General features: G+C 35.4%; 6 protein-coding genes across 6 annotated transcripts; 3 read left to right on the top strand and 3 right to left on the bottom strand.

Annotated features, from left to right (window-relative positions):
• The first annotated feature begins 2145 nt into the window (after nucleotides 1-2145).
• On the top strand, nucleotides 2146-3166 carry LOC104826812. The gene is made up of 2 exons (XM_010559703.2): nucleotides 2146-2344; nucleotides 2433-3166. The coding sequence occupies exon 2, from the start codon at nucleotides 2475-2477 to the stop codon at nucleotides 2835-2837; it is 363 nt and encodes a 120-aa protein (XP_010558005.1). The 5' UTR covers nucleotides 2146-2344; nucleotides 2433-2474; the 3' UTR covers nucleotides 2838-3166.
• A 4463-nt stretch (nucleotides 3167-7629) lies between these two features.
• LOC104826811 (transcription repressor OFP6-like) lies at nucleotides 7630-8448 on the bottom strand. The gene has a single exon (XM_010559702.1). The coding sequence runs from the start codon at nucleotides 8423-8425 to the stop codon at nucleotides 7871-7873; it is 555 nt and encodes a 184-aa protein (XP_010558004.1). The 5' UTR covers nucleotides 8426-8448; the 3' UTR covers nucleotides 7630-7870.
• Nucleotides 8449-9057: 609 nt separating this feature from the next.
• Nucleotides 9058-10020, bottom strand: LOC104826810. Its single transcript, XM_010559701.1, has one exon. It carries the CDS (start codon nucleotides 9943-9945, stop codon nucleotides 9220-9222), a length of 726 nt encoding a protein of 241 aa, XP_010558003.1. The 5' UTR covers nucleotides 9946-10020; the 3' UTR covers nucleotides 9058-9219.
• Nucleotides 10021-10739: 719 nt separating this feature from the next.
• LOC104826809 (2-Cys peroxiredoxin BAS1, chloroplastic) lies at nucleotides 10740-13450 on the top strand. Its single transcript, XM_010559700.2, has 7 exons — nucleotides 10740-11033; nucleotides 11770-11844; nucleotides 12031-12112; nucleotides 12208-12287; nucleotides 12647-12772; nucleotides 12948-13061; nucleotides 13160-13450. Exons 1-7 carry the CDS (start codon nucleotides 10791-10793, stop codon nucleotides 13274-13276), a joined length of 837 nt encoding a protein of 278 aa, XP_010558002.1. The 5' UTR covers nucleotides 10740-10790; the 3' UTR covers nucleotides 13277-13450.
• Nucleotides 13451-13571: 121 nt separating this feature from the next.
• Nucleotides 13572-17515, bottom strand: LOC104826808 (cytokinin riboside 5'-monophosphate phosphoribohydrolase LOG7). The gene is made up of 7 exons (XM_010559699.2): nucleotides 17366-17515; nucleotides 16087-16184; nucleotides 15277-15307; nucleotides 14828-14927; nucleotides 14656-14726; nucleotides 14040-14183; nucleotides 13572-13958 (listed from the first exon to the last, which is right to left on the bottom strand). The coding sequence occupies exons 1-7, from the start codon at nucleotides 17471-17473 to the stop codon at nucleotides 13863-13865; spliced, it is 648 nt and encodes a 215-aa protein (XP_010558001.1). The 5' UTR covers nucleotides 17474-17515; the 3' UTR covers nucleotides 13572-13862.
• A 2959-nt stretch (nucleotides 17516-20474) lies between these two features.
• LOC104826807 (protection of telomeres protein 1b) lies at nucleotides 20475-23596 on the top strand. Its single transcript, XM_010559697.2, has 11 exons — nucleotides 20475-20523; nucleotides 20630-20773; nucleotides 20884-21020; nucleotides 21292-21481; nucleotides 21677-21741; nucleotides 21881-21969; nucleotides 22099-22365; nucleotides 22453-22505; nucleotides 22600-22658; nucleotides 22814-23008; nucleotides 23313-23596. Exons 1-11 carry the CDS (start codon nucleotides 20475-20477, stop codon nucleotides 23532-23534), a joined length of 1470 nt encoding a protein of 489 aa, XP_010557999.2. The 3' UTR covers nucleotides 23535-23596.
• Nucleotides 23597-24963: the final 1367 nt, after the last annotated feature.

Genomic DNA, 24963 nt, shown 5'->3' with positions numbered 1-24963 from the left:
AAATACAAAAGATTTATGTTTGCGGGAAAAAAATGAAAAATTAGACCAAAAGAAACAAAGATTAGATATGAAGAGAAGAGATATCGTTGTCATAAAAATTAGGAGAAGTACATTAGATTGGGTTCAGACGCTTTGACTCGGTCTCACGACAACGACCATTTTTCATTACTTACACTTTTATGTTTTTTTTAATCTTTCTATCTAAATTTATACATATTCTCTGATTATACATTTGATTTGACCCGTTTTTCTCATTCTTTTTCATGGGAAATATATATATATATATATATAAAATTATCAACATTCCATTTATTTTAATTTGCCTCTTATTTTAGATCATATATATAATTGGTGTGAATAATTATGTTTTATTTAAAATGTGTGAAACAACGTCATTCCATTTTATAAAAAAGAATGCATGAACTATATACCTCAAATTCTACGATGATTTTCTATTTTTATTTTCTAAATAACTTTTTTCAAACACTTATATCCTACACTATTATTAGATAGTCCCACTAGATTTCATGTGGTATAATTTAATTTTTATAACTATATATAATAAATTTATAATTATAATTCTCGTTTCATTTTTATAACGAGCCTAATAATGACACTTACATTCTATTTCCAGAGAAAATGGACATTAACTCTACAAATATTTCCAAATATGATAAAGTTTCAAGAAAATAATAGTACATGGATAGTATATAATCAGATATTTCAAATGTTGAACACACTTTGCATTACAAATACATTTTCCCGTAATTGTGTCTATATCTCAAAGAAGTTATTCAATTTTATGTTCCAGTTGCGTTAGACTTTTTGTGTAATGATTATATTTTTAAAAGATATGTTCACATTGATTCAATTTTTTTATGTGAATTTTATCTTCAGATTGGGTTAATTTGATCATATACAATTATATTCAACCAAATTTTGAATTTTAGATCAGATTTGAGTCAAATATTATATTTATCATATATTATTCGTTTCTATTTAATTTAATTTTAAGATATTATTATAGTATTATCTGTGTATTATTTAAAATGATGGATCAATTAGGAAAGGAAAAAAAACGTTATTCCAAATGACATTTAATAACTTCACATGGGAAATTATCACATCACATATATTAGGGTTTTTGCCTTTGGTGTGAAGCTACGCGATATTGTAGTCATAATAGTTTTGTACTTTATTATGTTTGTAATCATGTGATTAATATTAATATTCATTTAATTCACGCCTTCCTTGGATTAAGACACCTGTATTTGTAGACACGTATATTGTAGAAACATATACATAATTTTCTATTTAATGAAAATGAAAATCGACGGCCAATCTAATAAAAAATTAAAAAGAAAAATTGTTTTTAGAAAATAATTTTCTGTTTAACGAAAATGGAATCCAAAACGTGATCTTAACCAGAATAAAACCCTCATGATTTTTTTTTTCGAATAAAACCCCTGTTCATCGAAAAGAGAGATTTACGGGGAGGAAAATGAGAGTTCGACGAAGATACAAGGGCTATTTTGATATTTCTTAAAATATTATCATTATTATTTTCATGAAACGTAATAAAACATGGTCAGGAGGTGGTTCCCTTTATATGCGTGGTATTTGGGTTAGCTGTACCAATTCTGGTGTGTTGCCATTAAATTTTTTGTTGGTCTTTCTTTAATTTCAATTTAATTTTGACTGTACATATTTATTTCGAAACAAATAAATAAATAAATTCTGAGTATTCAATTTTGTAACACCTAATCCCCATTGGTTGCCATTTAATTTCTTGGTTCCTTATATTAATTAACTCCTACCAAGAAAAATAAAAATGGTGTTGGGTCGGGTTTTAAATCTCTGCTATTATGTCTTTAAAACCTTTCTTGTTCTTTTCCTTCGCCATTTTCAAGTTTTTAACTCTCTCTCTCTCTCTCTCTCTATATATATATATATATATATATATATATATATATATATATATATGTATATATCCCAACAAAGCAATGAATTGGATTCCTGCAAATTTATCTTTGAATTGTTGAGACTTAACTTCGATAATATATATAAAACTAACACTCGAGCAATTAACATGTAATGTACCCAATAGTTCCAATCGATATTTATGACCCTCTCTCTCTCTCCTCTTAGAGCTCCTTCTCTCAAAATTAAATTAAGCCTTAATGACATAACCATCTCTCTATGTTATGTGCTTGGATTCTTGTATATAATGGCCTCCGCTGAAGCAATCCCACCTCCACCACTAGAGACCCTCCTCCATATGTTGTAAGAAGAAGAAGAAGCCGCACAAAACCCTCCTGAATCCAGAGATTTCTTCATCTCCAAGGTAAGTATGACTCGAAACCCTTTCTCTCTCTCTCCTCTCTCTATCTCTCTCGCGTCTCCTGAAGTGAACTGATCAATTTCGCAAACAGGGCTCATCAGGAAAGAAAATTCGGATTATCCAAAATAAAAAGATGAGTAGGAGGAACGGGAACGGCCAGAAACTGGAGCTGAAGCTGAACCTGTCGCCGAGGAGAGGAGGTAACCGGAGGAGGGTCCGGTCTCCGAGCCGCTCGGCCACGACGTCGCCGACGTCTCCGCCGATATCATGCCTCTCGTCGGAGCTCATCAACAACGAGGAGTCATCAGTCAGATACTCCACGAGCCCTGAGACCACCTCAATGGTCCTCGTAGGTTGTCCTCGTTGTCTTATGTACGTTATGCTCTCTGAGGATGATCCCAAGTGCCCTAAATGCAAGAGCACTGTTCTTCTCGATTTCCTACGCGAGAACCCTAACGCTAACGCCGCCGCCAGAGGGAAGAACCGGCGAAACTGAGTGCCACGCGCCGTCGTGGGTATGAAGGAGTAATCAGTCAATCCTCTGTTTTCTTTCACCTTCTTTCTCTCTCTCTCTCTCTCTATTTCTCTCTCCGTGTGTCGTTTTAGGCGATTAATGTAGCTGTTTGACTGAGAGCAGTGCTAATCACGCTCCACTTTATCAAAAACAGGGCAAAAAAGCTCGGATATGAAACTAGGGTTCTAGAAATCATTTTCAGACAGACAAAAAAGTGGAGCGCGAATAGCACTAGCTTTTCTTTGGCTATTTTAATATAAATTGTCTGCCAGTTGGGTCTTTATGGAAGAAGATTACGGCGTTATATATTTCTTCTTTCCTTCTCATTGATCAGCTCTCCGCCCAATTTCTTGCAAAAAAAGATGTTTTTTTTTCTAAAAACAAAACAAAGAAAAACGTAACATGCGGTCCAAAGAATGAATCTTTCTCACGTGGGTTTGTAAGAAACCATGCATTCACCGGTGAAAAAGATGAAATTTTTAAGTTCGTGACGCTGAAAGATCGAATCTTGGGTACGTGGGTATGCAAAAAAAATGCATTCACCGGCAAAACTCTACATGTATGTATATATGTGCGTGTATATGCATTCGTGGAACTTTGCATTTTAGCAGATCCCCAGAAGAAAATCATACATAGATTCCTTGTACTTTTTTTGAAAGAAAAAAAACAGTTTTGGAAGAACCCATGCCCATGGCAATGGCAGTAAGATCAGGCAAAGAGAGAGACATTGGTCCCACCAAAAACCCACGTATTCTCGGAGAACCCTAGACCCCACTCTACAATAAAAAAAAATCTTTTTTTTTTTGGTTTCGAAGTTCCCAAACTCGGGAGACTTTCTGATTATGTTCTGTCCAGATTGAGAATTTGCTCAGATGCAAAACGCTAAATGAGAGTGAAACTGGACGTTCCTGCAAAAACGGAAGGAAGAAAAAGAATGCAAACCCAAGTTTTATCCAAATCCGATACGGCCTTTTTTTTTTAAAAAAAAAAACAAATTTTTATTTATGCGAGAGATGCATGGTTAATTAGAGACAAGCAGAAACTTTCACGAGATCTGCAAATGGAAAAAAAATTACAAAATCTGTTGTATATTTTTCCATTAATCATGCTGTGTTCCTAAGCATGATTAGATTCTGCTAACCATATAATGATGATGATGATGATATGTGGAAAAAAGTATGAAAAAATTGGTTAAAAATTGAAGGGGGAGAGCTGGGAGTAGTTCAGGGCATTTAAAAAATAAAAAGAAGAAATGGAAAGGTTGTTCTATATATATATATATATATATATATTTGTATAATAGATTTAGATCATCATTAAAATCACATAAATGCCGTAGTAATTGAGACGGTTGAGAATAATGAGCGTTACGTCAGATGATAAATACGAATTTAATTCCACTCCTCCTCCAAACTTATGAAATAATAATAGTAACAACGATGATAATAATAAAAAAAATGAAGTATATGACAAATACATAAACTTTCATAGCAGAATTTCTACATTAAAATATACATGTTTCTATCAAAAGAATTTAAATAAGATTAAATATATTAATATTCTAGTAGAAATTTAATAATATTGGGAAGTTTTTAGTAGCCTGATATATTTTTTATTCTAATTATGAGATATTTAATTTCATTTACTTTCGTTTCTTATTTTTTGTGAATTTATCTTTTTGCCCCTTGCTCTTGCCTTCTTAAATCAATCATTCACTGAAGATGTTATGCGTCATGTCTCAGCCCAACATGCATTGATATAAAACCCTAAAGCCCGTTTCTAAGGTGTCTCCCATATGTTACATCGACTTGTCAAATAAAAAGTGTCCCTAGGATTACCACATAAAATAATGAAAAACCCTAACTTACACTTAAATAAAAAACAAAAAACACATCAATTGCAAAATTTACAACGTAACGTTTTCGCTGCCAATAAAAGAATTTCGTTACGAATTGAGGGTTTTCATCGAAAGGTGCAATAAAAATTGTTTCATCATCAAGGTCTTGGGTTCGATTCCACTGGATGGAGAGATATGTAATTTATGGATCAAAATGGTACATATACAAAGGCTGATCCCGGATTTATGGTGGATATAGTCAGGTCGAAGGCCCGGAAAATCATCCGGTTATAAAAATAAATAAAAAATTTTCGCCGATGAAGATTAATGGAGACTCATTATCTCTTCTTGTGTGTATATTAATTTATCTCTTCTTCATTTTGGGAAAGCAAAAGATAGAAAGTTGATCACACGTTGCCTATAGGCCTCTTATGTCTTCTTGTCTGCATGGACCTTCCATTTCGGCTAATCAATTTTACAAACGATTTATAATATTAAATTTCAAAATATTTCACATTATTTGATACCATTTCATAGAGTTGTATATATACATTTTTCTCCATTGGAAATTACCTACATGGGTCTTGATCTAATTAATGGCCAAACCAGCCACGTTTATAAATTTATAGTTGATAATCAATCTCAAAATCAACAAACCGTACGTATTATCCACGTATATATTCTTATGAATTACTATTTGCTATGGTAATCCTTTTATCTCAATGAATCTCCTTGCCATTAGGGTTTTTTACTCAAATAACCCACTTGGGTCGCATCTATTTCACATATACACCACCGAAAACATAACACATTTTTTTCTTGTGAAAAGACGAAATTACCCTTAATGAATTACGATATTTATCCGTTCGAAAACAACTTCGTTATTACGACTTCGTAATTAAGTCTAAATATAGTTACAATTGATTCTAAAAAAGGTGGCAAAAAAATCATCTGTCTTATTTTAGTTGTATATCAGTTATATGTTAGTCGTAATAAGGTCGCAAAAAATAAAACGAAAAGGGTATTTCGGACTTTTCCAATCGAAAAGTGGGTTAAAATTGAATTTTTTTTTTCGGTGGGGTACACTGAAATAAATGCGACCCAAGTGGGTTATTTGAGTGATTTTCCCTTGCCACCGTTATACAAAGCATAAATCATGTTTTGGTCCTTCGAAGTGTGAATGCTATAGGATAGCTCCAAGAAGTTTAATTAATGCCCTAGGTCATATATGTATCCAATTCCATGTTATGAATCACTAAATCTAATATTTTAAAGAGATCACGTGGTTCCATAGACCAAATCTTCGAAGATCAAAACGTGGAATCTGATTGGACAAGAAGCATGCGGCTTTTTGGTCACGGTTGCGTTGTGTTTGTTTATATTACAAAAGTAGCTTTAATTTTAAGTTTGGGTTCGATGTGTCGGCCATTTGGTGCATCTGTCTCAGCTTTTCAATGCAACCACATGAACACTACATGATGTATATATGTATATATATATATATATATGTTGCAATATTATATTTTATAAAATCCTTATCTTTTTATTAGACATATTTGGAGATGAACATTTCGGATTTTGGTTCGTTTTCAAAATATAATTTTTCGGTTTTAGAAAAGATATATTCATTTAATTTTCATATTAATTTTCGGTTCAATTCCCATTTTATTTAATTTAGATTTGGTTTTCGTTAAAAATGTAGCTATCTTTAAAAAAAGGTTTTTCGATTTTTGTTTGGTTTTTTCAGATTGCCTGATACGGATTCGTTTAATTAGTTTTAATTAAATCAATAAACAATCGATTTAAAAAAAAAATCAAATGAATTTTACACATGAATATAGGGTTATTAATTCGGTTCGATCTTTAATACCGAAAATCAAACTATATCCACAAATAAATCTAGTGGACGAAAAAAGAAAAAGAAAAAAACAACATGAGTTGTTTCCTATTTGGTATATATGATAAATTAATAGAGACACATGGCCAACAGGATTGAACCGTAAGTTATAGAGTTTGTCAATGTCATGAGCTAAAGGTCGTATATTATTATTATTATTATATTATTATTATTATTATTATTATTATTATTGTTATTATTATTATTATTATTATTATTATTATTATTATTTCTTTTGTGATGAGGCCCTTGGTGTCTGCCGCAAACATGAAAATGGACAAAAACCTCCAAGATTTGACTAAGCCTTAAGTTAATGACAGGGCCCATGTTTTATATTTCCTTAATTCAATTAACGTCTATATGCTTTTGTAAGGATCGGATTTTATGACACAGACAAACTCTGTGTTTTTAGATATTATGATTTGAATTATTTTGTATAGTTTATTGGAATTGTAATGTATTTGCCAAGTCTTTTTTTTTGTTGCTAAAATTATAGTTTTATTTTTAAAAAATGAGTAAAACAAAAAATCTTATTCTTATTGACTGATTTTTTGTCATCTAATCCGATCCGTAAATTGAATATATAACGAAAATATCTCACACTCAACATCAGAACCCTTTTTCATTCGATTTTAATTCCATTAAGACCCAAGATGCAAAAAATTATTTTACTATAATAAAATAAAACCAAACACCTGTGGCCACTTGCCTCGGTCTTTTCAAAAGCCTTCAAATTTTCAAGATTTTTCAATTGGATCCTATAATTTCGTTTTCCCAGAGTAATTAATTAAACAATATACTGACAATCAAATTCTAAAGGTTACCTAATCCACTATATTTTGTCATCCCAATCATAAATGATTTAAAATCGATTAAATTCACTAACCATTTCAAAAATTACGACTATACTTAATTATAGGTGTGTTTCATTGGATGGGTGAAAATGATAATACTATTACATGTCCGATAACAGTTGTCTATATGGGATTATGTAAAAATGATTTGGAGTTTTATGAATTTAGGAAATAAAATAAGGATTCTAATATCAATTTTTTTTTTCATTTTTACAGTGGTAATAATAAAGGGAGAAACATATTTACACATTCCCTCCATACCAAAAGAAGAAAAAAAACAAGAGCCTCATCACTCCAACAAAACCAAACATAATTATTACCGTCCGATCAGGAAAAAAGAAGAATCTCCCCACGACGCGTGACCGTACGATCTAAGAAACAAAAAAGAGGAGCCTCGTTCTAGAAGAAGTCACGTGACACGCACGTGTCATAAGTCGCGGCCAGAAACGGCGAGTTTGGCGGAGGAGGAGCTGAAGACGCCGTCCCAGATATCGGTGAACGCACGGAGGATGACGGCTTGATGAAACGGTGCGTTTAGACGGAGGAAACAGTTGAGAAGCTCTCTCAGATCATCCTTGGAGTAAATCTCGTTCTCCAGAATCATATGGAGCATAGATTGCCGGAAATCCAAGTAAGGGTCATCAGAATCTTTCTCCACCGCGACTCCGTCTCCCCCGGAGCGACCGAGCCGGCGGACGGCGGAGGCGGACGAGCAGAGAGGAGACGACATGGCAGATGAGGACGAGGGGGAGGAGGAGGAGTGATCCTCTGTGTTTGCTGTTCTGGCAGAGGAAGAAGAAACAGAGGAGTGGCAGTCGTTGTAATTAAGGTGGGGGTGAAGGGTATTTCTGGGTTTTAAGGGGATTGGGTTGAAGATGTCAGATAGGTTTAGTTTCTTGCAGGAGTTGCTTCTGCATCGTATGTCTGCAACTGAGACTTTTGTCTTCAAGATTTGCCTATTCTTGCTTCTTCTCTGCGCCATTGTCAAAGAGAGGGAGGAGAGAGAGAGATGTTTTGGTTGTGTACAAGTGGATGCGATTTATATAACTGTAGGAAAAGATCTGGACCGTTGATTGTTGGTGACAAGAAAGCAAAGTGGAATCCGACGGTTGAGAAGTGCGATGAGTAAAGTTGTGCGTGTGCGCGTCCCAACGTCACATGGCTCTCTCATCCGGAACTTATTGTCGGCCGTGAAGAACGTCTTTTACGCGTGGTCAACACATACATACATACATACATACATGCATGCATACATACGTACTTACGTACATACATGCATTAACATTCAATGCCTTGACAATCAAATAACTAGAAGGAATAATCATATAGGGATCTGTTTGAGCCCCTCCCTTGATTTCTGTTATAAACAGGCAACTCAGTAGATTATATTATAATTAATTATGGTCGGAATCATTTATATGTGCCCACTTTTTTTTTTTACATTTCAGTCAGAACACACAAAAAGGAAAATTTGTAACAAAACCATTTGAATCACACAGTTTCATACCGGCGACAAGTTGGTCTATGAGAAAAAAAAAAATCGCATCCGGCCTAGAGGTTTGTTATTAGAATATAAAATCAATTTCATACGATATGCTTTATATAAACCAAATATTCAGACGGAATTTTCTTCACTTCCTTCAATAAAAATCATACAAACTGAATCCAGCATTTGTTTCTCTTGAAGAGATTAAAAGGCATTTTTTGAAAGTATAGGAGATATTAATCCTTTTCATCATTAACAATTAATAATTAATTCGACATTAAGAAATATAATTAATTAATCATGAGAGGGGAGAGAGAGATGGAGGCGTGGAGATCGGCGAGGCATTCAGTGGGAAGGGAGAGGAAGGCGTTGAGGAAGAGATCGTCGACGGTATCCACGACGGCGACGCCGACGAGCCTGCACTTTCCGGCGACGTCCATTCTCTCTCCTCTCCCTCTCTTTCTCTCCCCTCTCGACTCCTCTGAAGTCATCACCGTCTTCACCACCAGCGGAGCCGCCTTGTAGATCCCCCCAGCTGCCGAGAAGCTGAACTTCGCCACGAACTCCAACTCCACCTTGCCGGATTGCAAGTCGATGGTTCCCTGAAAAACCTCCGGCAATATATCAATCTTCAGAAACGGTGGCAATGGCAGCCCTAGAAATTTGGTGGTTTTGCTCGTGAGCGGAGGGATATAAACAGTGTCCACATCGAAGCACACCCACAGTTCACCCTCCGACGAAGATCCATCGACCTTCTTCTTCACCATGGCCGTTCCCGATCCGAATCCTCCCTGAGGATCGTACTCGAAATCTGGGTATCTCGAGATTCCAAGCTTGCCTGATCCAAGAGTCTTGAAGGTGACACTGTAGAGGTCATTATTACTACAACTCTGTTTTGTGGGTTGAGGATTCAGACAAGATGATAGCTTGATCTGCTTTTGGGGTTTTGTCTTCGGTTTTCTGAGGATTTGGTAGAGCGGCGTTAATGGATTTGTAGGGTTTATCTTTGTAGCCATAGCTCTCTCCTCTTTGTTGTGTGTTTGATGTTTTTGTGAGAATTAGAAAGGAAGTGGGAGTGGAAGTCTTTGATTATGTGTGGCTCCGGTAAGCTGTTCATCTTTGGCCTTACATTTTTTTAAATTATTTATCCGATTGATTATTAATTTATTGGAGTGACCAATTTGGGTTTTATTTTACGTATACTTAGGTTCCGATTATTTCGTTTTTAAAAAAAATTTATAAAATCGGTTTTATATCAAGTTTGATTGTATTTTATATTTGGGATCAAATCGAATACGTTTTTTTTATTAATAAAGATACTCGTATTTAATTCAGATTTTAAAACTATCATACAGCATATAATTAAATAGATTTTGATATTATTAGCAGAATATTTTAGATAAAATAAAGTCTAAATAAATCCACAATTTTTAAAAAGATTTATTTAGAAAGACATTACCTATAATCTAAATAAATTTCTAATTTCATTAATTTTTTAATAAAATTATTTTTAAATATCTATTTAACATTTTAAGCATTTAAAAATTATAAAAGAATTATTATTATGAATATATTAAATTAAAGGAAATAATTAAATCAATAAACTATAATTTTTATAAAGGGTTTACTATTTTATTTAGATTTAATGTTTTAAACGGAACTCCTAAAAAGTTAATTTTTGTTTTGACAAGTTTGTAAAATAGAAAATTATTAAGAATTGATGATTATTTACATTTTACATTTTAAATAGTTATGTTTTTAAATTATTCTCTGCTATTTTATATGTGTTGATATTCGCATTTCCTTTGGAACAATCTAGAAATTCGGACTTCTGACGAAAGAGACTCCAGGAGAGAGAGAGATGAGCTTTTCTTCTTCAACGGAATTCATGGCGGCTTCTTCGACCACTCTTCTCTCTTCTTCCAGGGCTTTTCTCGCCAAATCCCATCTCTCTCCTCGCCCTTCTTCCTCCCGAACCCTAACCCTCCCAGCATCCTTGGGTCTTCGCGCCCGCGCCCGTCTCTGCTCCGGGTTTGCCGGACCCGCTTCCCTCACCACCGCTCGCTCTGCTTCTCGCCGGAGCTTCGTCGTCAAGGCCCAGGCTGTGAGTTTCCGCAATGCGTTTGCTTATTGTCTTGAATTTCTCGTACATTTGTTCTGGGTTCTCGATTTCGTACTCTTCCCCCTTTGTTAGGGTTTAGTGGAGAAAAAATTTCATGCTGTCACCACTGTTACCGGGCATTGTAATGCGGACTACTGATAATGTTAAGAAATTGAGTGGCATTTGCTTCTGCTGTCAGAGTAAGTTCATTGTGATGAACATGAGTAGAGTAACGAATCTCCATTTGACGGCTTTAGTTGAACTACGTTGCTAGTGATAATCCTTAGATTCGAGGTTATGCCCTTATATCTGTATTGCGTGAATTGTGTGCCTTTAATCGCAATCTGTGTTTTCGGGCTTTTATTGGCGACATTGACATTGATAGTCCTTAGCTTCGAGGTTATGCTCTTGTACATTCTTTAGATTCCAGGTTATGCCCTTGCAGTTGTATTGGATGAATTATGTTTTATCACTCTTTTCGGGGGGTTTGGTGGATGGAGCAATCTCTTTTGTAACCTTCTTTGGTGAAAATATGGGAAAGGGGAGATTAGCCAAGTATCATCATGGCCCTCCCTTGGCCTGTGAATTTATCTGGAATTGACTGTCCCATTATATGGGATAATGAAAAGTGCAAATGTGTGTCGACGTCGGCTGTAAAATTTTCCAATTCCCGGCATTTAATTTCCTGGGACTGGTGATGTTCAGATGAGTAAATGATGCTTCTCTTGTGCATTTTCAGGATGATCTTCCATTGGTAGGAAACAAGGCACCTGATTTTGAGGCGGAGGCTGTTTTTGATCAGGAGTTCATCAAGGTACCTTGTCCTAAGGATCTTCCTTTTGATTTGCATATTTTCCTTTAACTTGTTAAACGTCTATGCTGTGTCAATTCAATGTGATCTGGAGTTTATGATTGAAACGAAACAATATTCTTACATTTCTCTCTGAAGAATCTGTGTGGTTCGTGATGATTATTGGTGATCAACACATTACGATTTCAGGTCAAGCTCTCTGAGTACATTGGGAAGAAATATGTGATCCTCTTTTTCTACCCCTTGGACTTCACTTTTGTCTGCCCTACAGGTTAGTTTTACTCAGGGAGGATATCGGAACTAAGCTCTGGGCTTGACCATATCCTAACATCTTTGCTTCCTTTCCGTCGTGTTTGTTTCATGTAGAGATCACTGCCTTCAGTGACCGTTATGAAGAGTTTGAGAAGCTTAACACCGAAGTATTAGGTGTCTCAGTTGACAGTGTGGTAAGTTATATTTTCTTATCCCCTGTACTAGAATAAGTCATGCGTTTGCTGCATTTTAAATTCGGTTTCTTCCTTGATGATGTGAATATTTGTGATGGTACATAATCCATCCAACCAAATTGGAACAGCCTTACCTTCAAATCTGCGACATGGACTGAATTTACTCGGATTCTTTCTTATCTGTTTGCAATGGCTTTAGTGCCCACATTGAGTCAGATTTTTCTAGGAATTTTGCTTTCCAAAGAAGACCTAAATCTTTATGCTGTTGAAGAATTTTGTTGTTGCACATCTTCATAAGATTCCAGGTGTGTAATGCAACACTTGACTCATGCACATTCCTTCTATGTTTGTCCATGTAGTTCTCGCACCTTGCATGGGTCCAGACGGACAGAAAGTCAGGAGGGCTCGGTGATCTGAAATACCCGCTTGTCTCCGATGTCACTAAATCAATCTCAAAATCATATGGGGTACTCATCCCTGATCAGGTAAATGATTCAAGAAACAATACCAGTCTACGCAACATAAACACAGTATCGGTTTTGAACTCCTTGATATCCATATCCTGGTTTAGTATTTGTGTCTTATCTCAATCGTCTACTTCATTGTTGGGACAAAATTATTCTTCCTTGAACAAAGAACTCTGCTTTTCTTTTACGACAGGGCATTGCACTGAGAGGGCTTTTCATCATCGACAAGGAAGGAGTCATCCAACACTCCACCATCAATAACCTCGCCATTGGAAGAAGCGTTGACGAAACATTGAGGACCCTCCAGGTAAAAAAAATAAAACCATGAATAAAACCCGATTTTTTTTTCCTACCCAGATGACAAAAACTATCAACCGAGGCATCATTCTCGTCGTTTTCTTGCAGGCATTGCAGTATGTGCAAGAAAACCCGGACGAAGTCTGTCCGGCGGGATGGAAACCTGGGGACAAGTCCATGAAACCCGACCCGAAACTCAGCAAAGAGTATTTCGAGGCGATATAAGTGACTGAGAAACAGAGCATAAACCCATGAATTTTATATGTATCTTCAAGAGTTGAGTGAATGTTTGTGAGGAATTTAGCCAGAGAGGTATAATATAATTCAATCATATGTTTGCAGGTTGTAGTGTTTTCACTAAAATGAATAAAGAATAGAGAACCTCTAGTGTTTCCTCTTCTTACAATGTGCAAAGGAAGATTTGGTTCAAGGTTTTTGTTCCCTTAATGTTTTTTTTTTCTGTTGTCAAGATGCCCAAAATTGTAAATTTTTAATAAATAAGAAAAAAGTCATTTTCAAGTAAATAAAAGCTTTCATTTTCATTTTTCGTTCGGCTACTGCAGAACCAAAATGTACAGATGGCACATGGAAGTCCCCCCTCCTACGCAGAGTTAGCGGTTCCATGTAGTTTCCTCCATTAACCACCCAAAAATATAGATATCACAAAATGGCCCCAATACTTTTGTTTCTTCCCCCACTCCCCAAACACGTGCGTCTTTGGTCAATTTGGTCCCTCTGTACAATACTTTCTTACCCAAAAAAACCCCCAAAATGCTTTCTTTCCTTACGCATAGTCATAGATATATAATCGTCACGTAGCAAGCTCCGACCCCGGTACGTAGCTTAACCGGTCCACTTCATCCCACACCAGCTTCGACGTAATCTCATCGTACTCCGGTTCATATTCCTACCGAAATTTCAACCTAATAAACCGATCTGTATATCGTCCGATAATACATATATTTATAATGAGAAATTGGTTTGGTACCTCTAGTTTTCGAACCAATTCCTTGGCGGTAGGGGCCGAGACGATGATTCTACGAGCCATGGGCGATATAAAGCCTTCCTCCACGGCCTTGTCGATGAACGACAACAACGAATTGTAGTATCCATCGACGTTGAGAAGACCCACCTTCGAATTGAGTTGAAAATATAAAAAATTATACACATTATAATACAATATTTGATTATAGAAGGGAAGCTTCTAATCTAGAGCTAGGGTATTAATTACTTGCCACCTAAACAATACTTTTATTAAATTAAACATAACGTTACATGCCCTCTTGCAGAATGTGAAACCATTAAATTACGTAACCCTAAAAAATAACATAAAATCTATAGGGGGTATCCTTTTCCATGTGATTAACTATGACGTATCACATGCATGCAGTCCGAGTCTTCCATTTTAATTTCACAAATGGGTTTGGTCCAAATTAAGGCGTAATGATAATTATTTAATCTTGACAATTAAAAAAACCGCCGAGGATTAAGAGGTTCTTACGAGACTAAAAAACGTGATGTGTTGTGTTGGGTCTATAACTATAACAATAATATCGTAATATTTTTTTAAAAAAATATTCAGACCAAAGATACAGATATCTTACAGGTTTACGGTGGATACCGAGCTGAGCCCATGTAATCACTTCGAGCAATTCTTCGAGTGTTCCGTATCCTCCTAGCCAATAACAACGTTAAATTCACGAAATTTAGATCGTATATAAGATTCGGAATTCGACCGTTTTTGAATCAAATTATTTTATAATTTTGATTACAAACCAGGAAGGGCGATGAAGGCGTCGGCTTGACGGGCCATTTCAGCTTTCCTTCGATGCATATCAGCAACAGCTTTGACTTCTCCGACGGTCTCACCCGTTATCTACAACATTATTGCATACAAATTATTATTATTATTATTTCGTTTTGATATACTTTTTTCTTCTTATTCTAAATTCCGCAATATGTTACAGATACAAAGTCTCATATCCGCATAATATAAAATATTGGTTGGTCACGAAAGTTTATCGTGAACGAAACGGCTAACATGCCACAACTCAATCATTCGTATGAATGGTCCTACCACTAGTAATTTAGATAATTGCAGGTATTGTTGCAAAATGATACCGAAATTAATGCATAAAAGGTCCAAACAAAAAAAAAATATATGATTGGTCAATTTCTAAGCTAAATGTATTTGCCATTGTATCCAGATTATGTTACATACATACCTCTCTTGGCATTAGGGTTTTGGGAATGACCCTGCAAAATTACCAAAGATATCAATTAAATTAGCTGTATATATATAAGAGAAAATATCTAAAAGTAAATTTTTAAAAAAAATAACAATCCAAATAATTGTTACTAACACAACCGGTTATATTTGAATCACAATCTAATTAATAATTATGGACGAATTAATGATTATCCTAGATTCCCTCTTCGAATTCCTCCCCCCAAAAAAAACATGTTTTGTTCGAAAGTAATTCCCATGCAAATTCAGTTAGGGGACAAAGGCAACATGCATAGATCCTTCTTTGTCGTTCTTATGTTCCTCCGTTAGATCCCATTATGTTTGCAGCAAAACTGATTCATTTATTCCAAACTCTCTTCAACACCCTAATTAGATCAGCCCGTTTCAGTTATGGACGAATTCATCATCCTTAAAAACTTTATCTTTTATAAAATCGATATTAAATTATCAAGCGATATCAAAGAATATATGGCCCATATGTCGAAATCCAGAATGAGTTACGATGGGTTGAATAGCTGCATAACAATAAGATGCGTATCATCTTATATGTAATTAATTAATGCGTGTAGTAATTCAAAATGGAGTATATATTAAAGGAATATGCTTCAAAGTAAAAGGAATAACGCAAACTCACTGATGACTACCGTTTTTTGGAAAAAGCAATTGAACCGTATAAATAGCAGTAAATATACACGTCCTAATATATATATATATATATATATATATATATATATATATATATAGAGAGAGAGAGAGAGAGAGAGAGAGAGAGAGAGAGAGAACAAACCCTAGAACATGGCGACCACCATGATGAACGGCCTGAGAGACGAGACCCATGAGCCCCACGCTTCCACCTCCGTATACCAAATCAATCCTTCTCTCCACCTTCAACCACACATTTCCACCATCATGATTTTTATATTACATGTATCATCTATAAAACACACCTATATCTCTATAGATGTATATGAGTAGAGTGGTCATGGGGACACGTGTCACAAACCCATGTCATCATCGCCGCGTTTGGGTGAGTTGATTCAGCTTGGCCCAATACAGACCACATCCACATCAAATCTCATAATAAAAAGGGTATCAAAGTCACGCTAATCCTATCAAAATCGAAAAACTATTATACTAATGAACAAATTAAATAAAATATATTATTGAATGGTTGTCTCTTCAAGGAGTGTCAAAAGCTTCAGAAAAAAAAAATGTCATGATTTCCAAGGCAGCCCGTTTTTTTTTCCCTCGAGGCAAAAACTTATCATCACTTCCATGTAAGCATACATATAACATATTCATGTGTATTTATATGTATATGCATGCGTATGTATATGTACGTATATGCATTCGTAATTTTATGAAATTACATAAAACGATAACAAATGAGGGATCATTCGAGAGTGCCGAGGACAGACCGGTCACATTCTAAGGCGCCCTAAGCCATGAGCATAGTGAACCTCTCTCTCTCTCATGTGAAACCATATGAACACATTATAAGATCCGATCAGTGAGAATTTAAGATCAACGCAAATCACCGCCATCCCCGCGTTTCATTGATCTATATAGCTTGTCCGTTGCAAAACACTATCACACCCTTATGCGTTCAAGTTGAAGAAATCTACACAGATTGGAAATTGTGTACACAAATGTATACATATAGCTTCTCTTTATCTCCCCTTGAAGACAAAAGCGAAAGCAAAAGACGGAACAAGAAACTCCAGGCTACATGTAAATTCAAAACCAAAAGAAAAGTTTCGAAGTCTATACAAAAACATATAGATTTTCTTGAATATGATTGCCCGAAGCATTTGACCAAAAAGACTTATCTTTGTTTGGACCAAAACGACCGAAAACACTTTTGTTTTGGATCCAATCCTATAGTTTTGATTTGGTCGTGCATGTTATGTTCCAGAATTTTTTTTTTTTAAAAAACGCGAGCCTTCTTTTTTAAGAAACAAGTTCTTTCTTAGATCAAAACCTGTGGACGTGTATACACACATCTATACGTACATCTATATGTAGCAGTTGGAGAAAGATCGAAGAGAAGGGAAAAAATAACATACCAATTCGTTACCCAATTGAGTGGCGGCCTCTTGATACGAAGGTTTATTGCCCGAACTGCTCCCACAGAACACACATATCCTCTTGAATCTTGACTTTGTCTCTTCCATCTCTCTCTCTCTCTCTCTCTAAAAAGTTCCCAACTTGATGATGACTACGTATGAATGAGACACGGTTTGGTTTACTGTGTTTGTATTTAAAAAGGGAGATAGATGGACATGCGATTCCCATGCCTAAGCTTTTTTTTAAAAAATTTAAATTTTTAAAAAGATATTGTGATATTGATTGATTAAAAAACAAATTGTTTATGATATAATACAGTTTCTGTTTCATTTTATGAAAGACTTTAAAATCTGATGATTTACTAATTTTATGTTATATATAGACAATTACCCTTTATCCATCTAAATCTCAAATCCTTTTTTTTTTTTCTTTTTTGCAATTTTATTTTCGCAAGGGAAAAACAAAATTAATAATAAACATAACAGAAAATCCTGAGGAATATTGAGCTGTTTTCATATTCCTGCCTGCTAAAGTAAGTTGTATGCGCATTCACATGTAAAAAATATAGCACGTAATAATGCACACGTTATGTGTTTAATTGGAAATGATTTTATAAATATAGAGAAAACTATGATACCTAATGCACTTGTTTATATTAAAAAAAAAACTTTTTCATATGGGAAAGATACCTTTTGTTCATAAAATATGGGCACAATTGCAAGATTTGACCCAAAATATTATAGTATTTGGGATGATCTTTCCGTGTACACATCTCAGATACGTGGTTTGTGCAACTGGATGATGAATCTTTGACATCGTGTAACGATTAATTTGCTTTACAGTATCGTTTTTTATTTTAAAATAATTATATTTATATACGGTACGTATATTCACAATATATAATAGATCGATATGATTATAATTTATACAAAACACCCATTTGAAATTTGACTTGGTTCAATGGTGTATTGGGAAAACAAAAACATATATCACTTGTGTAAAGAATGACTAAAACAGTAACCTTCATGAAATGTGATATGTTTTATATATATGGAGATATTATTATGCATTATTATTTATGTCCGACAGCTATCTCGATCTCTCACATATTTTGTTTTATTAAAAAAAAATGAAACCATTTTTATTATTATTACTATTTTCCCCAAAAACATACATTGGGAAACTGGAATATAAATGTTGAATTTTCAACACCTAATTTTCGGGAAGTGGAAAGGAATGATTCTGCCTTGCGCTATGGCTAACGGGCTAATGTAATCATTGCATTTTTCCCATTTCGATTTTCATCCGATTCGACTGATTTGATTTATCATAATTAATGCACACACATATATATATATATATACATACGATACATGGCAAACCAAAATCATATGAACAACAATTATACTCAATTATATTCTCCTATCGAATGAAACATTAAAACATGGTTAGAAATCATAATGCTTATGGAGATTTGATTTTTTCAAAATTAATTCTATCAGTTGAGAAACTTGTATTATAATTTTAATAATAATACCATCAATTTCAATTGTAGATTTTGTCTACAGCATTTGAATATACACAATTAGATTCGGAGAGACATTAAGGCGAAATTCCAAACGAGTAACCTTTTCGCAAACCATTGATTTAGAATAAGCTCACGTGTCTAAATTTGAACCGTCGGATTGAAAATTCTGAGAAAATCTAGGAACCCACTGGAAGCTGAAAAAAGCGAAACAGGAGATGTGGATCCACTTCAGACCACACGTGCGATCAGCCGCCGGCAAATCTGCCGATCTTTCCTCTTCGTGTACACACCCACATATATATATATATATATATATATATACGTATCGGACTGTTACATCAATTTAATCTCTCGTTATCTTTTTAGGAAAAATCTGCATGCAATATCTCAATTAATGGTTGCTAAAATGTCATAATCCAAGCTTTTGTGGTTCTCTATCCATTTGGTCACAAAAGGCTGCTACTAACCCTAGCTTTCTACACATTTTAGGTACATTAAAAAACGTAATTGAATCGACAAAAAACCCTAGAAATTTCATAAAATATAAGGATAATAGAGACAAAATAAAAACACATCAAATTTGCATCCGTATCAATGCAAGCGTGGGGGCACGGTTTTCCTTTTTTTTTTTTTTGTATTTTCTTTACATATGAACGTAATACAATTCTAAATAAACATTTTCTTATTATAACATAAATTATACTTCAAATATATTAAATATTAAAATGGTTAATTATATTATGATAGCTCCTATCTTAACACAAAATTCTTTTAATAAATTTCATTTTCTTCTTTCAATTGTTATTGGAAGGGTCACATATAAACGAAAAAAAATTCAATATTAGGTATAACAGTCAAATAATGAATAAAGAGTATTTAGAACTATAATTTATAAGATTGTGGATTTCGAATTTCTGTTGGATTTTGTCCTAATGTCCATGTAATCATGTCATTAACACACACACACACATACACACGCATATATATATATACGTGTATATATATATATAAATTATAAAGAATAAAAAAATCATAACTATGATAGGATTGTAGTAGCTTTCAATTTCAAGTTAGATCTCTTTGAAGATCCGAATGAGCTGGAGAGCCCCCGGAAACAAATATCAATAGATCGGAGCATCTATATATGTTTAATTATTTTATACTTTTGAAGTTCAACTCTATTTCTCCGTTTCTTTATTTTATTTTTAATATAATTATGTTTATAATAATATTTTAGTGGTGATCATGGTGAGTAGTGGGCTACCAATAATTCATTTTAAAAAATGAGATATCCAAGATTTTAGGAATGCTGTGGACAGTTTCATTATTTAAAAGTTTTCAAGTGGTTTCTTATTTATCATATTTTAATTGAAGATACAATAAAAATGTCAATGACGAGTATTTGTTTGAAGAAAATCGGATTTGGCTTAATTAATCTCAGATTTAGTTTACATTATTTCGAATTGGGTTAAAAATTGAGCTAATAAAATTTTAATTAAAATCAAAGAAGTTGATTTTGGTTATCTGTATATATTTAATAATTGATTTGGTTGAAGTACATTAAAACCGATTTAATTTCAATGTGGTTTAAATTGGAAGGCCATAAATATAAGCCCATTGGTCCAAAAAGTAAGCCCATTAGGCTTAATTTGCAGTCTCTCACTGAATCAGAAGGTTCCACGAGAAAAGCGCGGGTTGATTCTTGTTCCATGAACCCTACAAAAACCCTTCGTAGCCATTTTTGAAGCCCTGATCATCTCAGACATTGAGATGAAGGACGATTACAAGTTCCTCAGGATCATTGATGCTTACAAAACGTTGCATCTCCGTGTGAATCTCGTCGGCGTCATCGTCGAGTTAGGGTTTCCGAACGGCTCCGGTACCGCACCGTAACCTCGTAAAACTCATCATTTGCAGCTCCCTCTCTCAGATCCAAGGACTCAAGTCTAGGGTTTTATGTTCCTTCCCATTTGATCATTTTTGTTCCAGGTTGTTCCTGTGCTATTAAAATCGTTGATCCATGGAGTTCTGGATTTAGTCTTCCGGTTCAGTTCCTCGCACGTACAATCCAATCGCTTCCTCGGGTTGAATTGATCGGCGATATAGTTTTGCTTTCGCGTGTTAAGGTCCTTCTCTAACATTCTAATGCGATTATGTACAAATGTGCGGTTCATTTCCTGCTCGTTCGATTCTCCATCTTCTTTCGTATTATGATATTCTAAAGCAATGTTGAGTTCATATTTGTGAGTGGAATTGTTCCATTGTCCTCGTATCATTGTTTTGATCAAATCATGACTCTGTTTATTGATTTGTTCTTGAGGTCATTCATGCAAAAGATTCGTGAATTAATGTTCTTCAGGGTTCATACTTTTAAATGGTTTCTTATTTGTGGCGCAGATGATGCTTATCAATGGAAAAATGACGGCTGTATTTCATGAAACGCTCTCCTCGTTCGCTTTATTCAAAGGGAAAGGCGATGGTTGCTTTTTCCCGTACCAGTCTTCGCCTAAATTTCAGATGCGAGAAGAAGATAAGAACTTCATCTCGAATCTGAGAGAATGGGAGATCACCTACAAACTCAAAGAAGGTATATTTTGATTGTGCATTTGACAAAAACAGTGAACATTATCATCTCATGTTGACGGTGCGCTGAAATTCAGATTGATGGTGAATATTCTTGTTCTTGAAAATCCTCATTTTTTCAAGTGCTTGCTCTCAAATGCCGTGGTCTTGGCTAGTCTCAGTTCCCACATGTTTGAAGACTTGTTTTGTTCTGTTTTAGGGTCAGGCTGTTTCACGTTCTTGAAGGATGTCAAGGAAGGAGAATGTTCTAACCTATCTGTCTGGGTTAGATAGATCTTGATTTGGTTTTATGTTTATGTACCCAATTATATATATATATATATATATATTGCCCAAAATGGAAGAATGCAACTTCGATGTTCTGACATTGTGTTTCATTCTTGTTTTTTCTTTTCCCTTAAAGATTGTTCACATTTCTAAGGAGGATAAAGACAGGTGGTTCATCTTTATCTGGGATGGAACTGATCTTCCACCATGCAGTATCTCGACAAAGTGAGTCTGTCTATATAGCAGATGCCAGTGAATCTTGGCCGGCCTCTGTTTTCATAAGATGATTATTTGTGATTTCTCGTTGGATAATCTGGTAGCTTTTTCTCACGCAACTAGACATAATAATGGCAGGGCATGCAGGGTTCCTTTGCATGTTGAACCCGAGAAGTTGTCTACCAATGTGTTACGTGAATTTCCTACCGTTGGATCCGTTTTGAGGGTGGAAGTAGGCGAAGCTAGTGATAAACAAGCTATTCACTGTCTTAAGCCTGGCCAACACTTGAAGTTTCTCAACCTTCTCTTTCGAGTAGATTCGGGATTATGGAGCGGCATCTTGACTCAGTTTACAAAGATGCAATATGCAATGAACCCGGAAATGCAAACTTTTAAACACCAAAGGTTTCTAACTCTTTTATGAGTTTTATGATCTGAACGATAAATGCAACATTTCATATGGTCTTACCTTTAAGATTCTCTCTTACAAAGTCAGGATCTTTGGAGAAAGATCTGCATTGGACCCCCACATTCTGGAATCACAGGTTATAAGCTCGTGTTTTCGAGTTGCCCTAATTTGCCAAAACACATACTTGACAGTCATTTCATAACAAGTATACACCTTTAAGTGCATCTTAGGGGTTGCTCATGAAGACGCTCCTTTCGTTACTCTAATGGATGTCCTCACATATCACAAGGTATTGAATCTCAAGCTCGGTTTTAAGATTTTCGCTTTTATCTTTCAGTTTCAGTGACTTGCCAGTTGCCATAGTATACTGCCATGTGATAAACCGTTTGCTGCTTTGCCTATATGTAGTGCTCGCGTTAACGTTTTGACGATATACTTCTTCAGGTGACTGCTAAATTCAGATGTGTAGTTCGGGTCGTAGCTGCATATCCGTGGAATGTCGAGAAATTCCGCGACTCTGAGGGAAAGTACAAGGTGCTATTCATATTAGAAGATGCAACTGCTAGAATCTCTGCCTCCCTTTACGCTGACGAAGGGGTAAACACTTCTACTGCTGTGTCCATGCTTATGCATATAAGGGTGAGCATCGGGACCCAAAATTTTGAGTATCCGTTCGATCCGTTAGTCGGGTATGTGAAATTTCGGATACTCATCCATCGGCCGATGACAACAAAAAATTTAATTTTTGGTTTTTAGTTCGGGTTTCGTCGGTATGATTACCCGTACTGCGGGTATCCTACGAGTGCCCGAAACTCTGATACCCGAATCCTCATCATGTTGATACCGGGTAACCTCGTCCTGCGAGTGCCTGTATGTATGTACACTTTGAGAGGCTTTTCAATGAGAATTCAATGCTTTATGTACAACATATCCTTGGGCGCAGGAGAGGTTTTTCGGCGGGGACCTCGCTGATGGGGCCATTGCCGAAAAGCTAAACAGACTGACTGGGCGACCGGAAACCGATTCAGAAGATGCGGAAAGAAATTCGCCATGGGTGCAATGCTGCTTATTCTCATACTACAAAGACAAGAAGGATCGATGGGGAAGCAGAAGGTTTCGAATTTTCCGTACATGGATCATCACTTCTTCTTCTCGGCATATGTAATATCCAATATAAACTTATTCTTGCTGTTAATATTGGGATTATCATCAGAACCCCATGTTATATGCCAATCTTTGAAGAGAGTGTTTACTTGGTTTTCTGTTTTTGCAGCATCCACCAACTGATTTGCACTTATTAGCTTTCGGACACCACCATTAGGTCGTTGAATTCGGTTTGTTCTTTTTTATTTTAAAACGTAAAATACTCAACTTTTTTTTTAAAAAAAAATTGATCATGTTAGATTTTTCCAATGTTTTTATGCTCAATTAAAATTTAGTATCAAAATGAAAATATTTATTCTTGAATTTATTAAATTTATTTAGCATACATACAGATACAGTTGTGTGTTATCGATTTCGGTTTACTTTAGTGAAAAACCGAACCGAAGTGGCCAGCTCACACATCACTACTCTCTTAGGCCGAAAACAATACGACAAAACTCATTGGGAAAGAATGGTGGGCCCAAACTTGACCCCACCTCTTTTGATCTTTATGCAGAAGGTCTCTTTACTGGATTTTGAATAGCAGCGAAGAAGAACGAAGAACAGAGGATGCGGAGCTGAGAGAAAAAATAAACGAGAGAGAGAGAGTTTTTGGAAAGTTTTCTCCTTGTATTTCCTTTCTGTCTTACACTGGTTATATACAAAGAATGGGTTTTGCTAAAGCTACATCTACAACTCTAGCTTATGATTACTCTAAGGAAACGGTAGTACAATCTGCAAATAACCAACGAACATATACATCTAAAAGGATGTCGGGACCTTTCTTCAGATGAGCCGAAAAAGTATTCAGAAATTGTCGGCTAAAACTCCCCCTCAAGATGGGGAGAACAGGTTATGTATCCCCATCTTGAATAATAAATGGAAGAATTGATCAGAGTTTAGTGATTTGGTGAGCAAATCAGCAACCTGGTCTTTGGAAGAAACATGAAGGACCTTGATCAGACCAGCCTTGATTCTATCCCGGATAAAATGACAGTCCAACTCTATATGTTTAGAGCGCTCGTGATGGACTGGATTCTGAGCAAGATGAATGGCCGACATGTTATCACAGAAGATGTTATAAGGTTGAGGGCAATGAATGTGCAGGTCTCGAAACAGATGGGAAAGCCAGATCAGTTCGCAGGATGTCTGTGCCAATGCCCGATACTCCGACTCTGTGCTACTGCGAGAAACCGTAGCCTGCTTCTTTGACTTCCAGGAAATCATGGAAGTACCCAAAAAAACACAATACCCTGTGACTGATCGACGAGAATCCGGACATGATGCCCAATCGGCATCGGAATAGGCACTGAGTTGAACAGGTGAGGAGGCAGAGTATAATAAGCCCTGTGATGGTGCTGATTTCAGATATCGCAGGACACGAAAAGCTGCAGTCAAGTGTCTTGATCGTGGACTGGACATATATTGGCTGAGTTGCTGAACCATATTAA

This window comes from Tarenaya hassleriana, unplaced genomic scaffold (genome assembly GCF_000463585.1).
Source record: "Tarenaya hassleriana unplaced genomic scaffold, ASM46358v1 Cleome5, whole genome shotgun sequence".
NCBI classification, from domain to species: Eukaryota; Viridiplantae; Streptophyta; class Magnoliopsida; order Brassicales; family Cleomaceae; genus Tarenaya; species Tarenaya hassleriana.
Note: the sequence above shows the minus strand (reverse complement) of the source record. Positions and strands in the feature narration are given on the sequence as shown.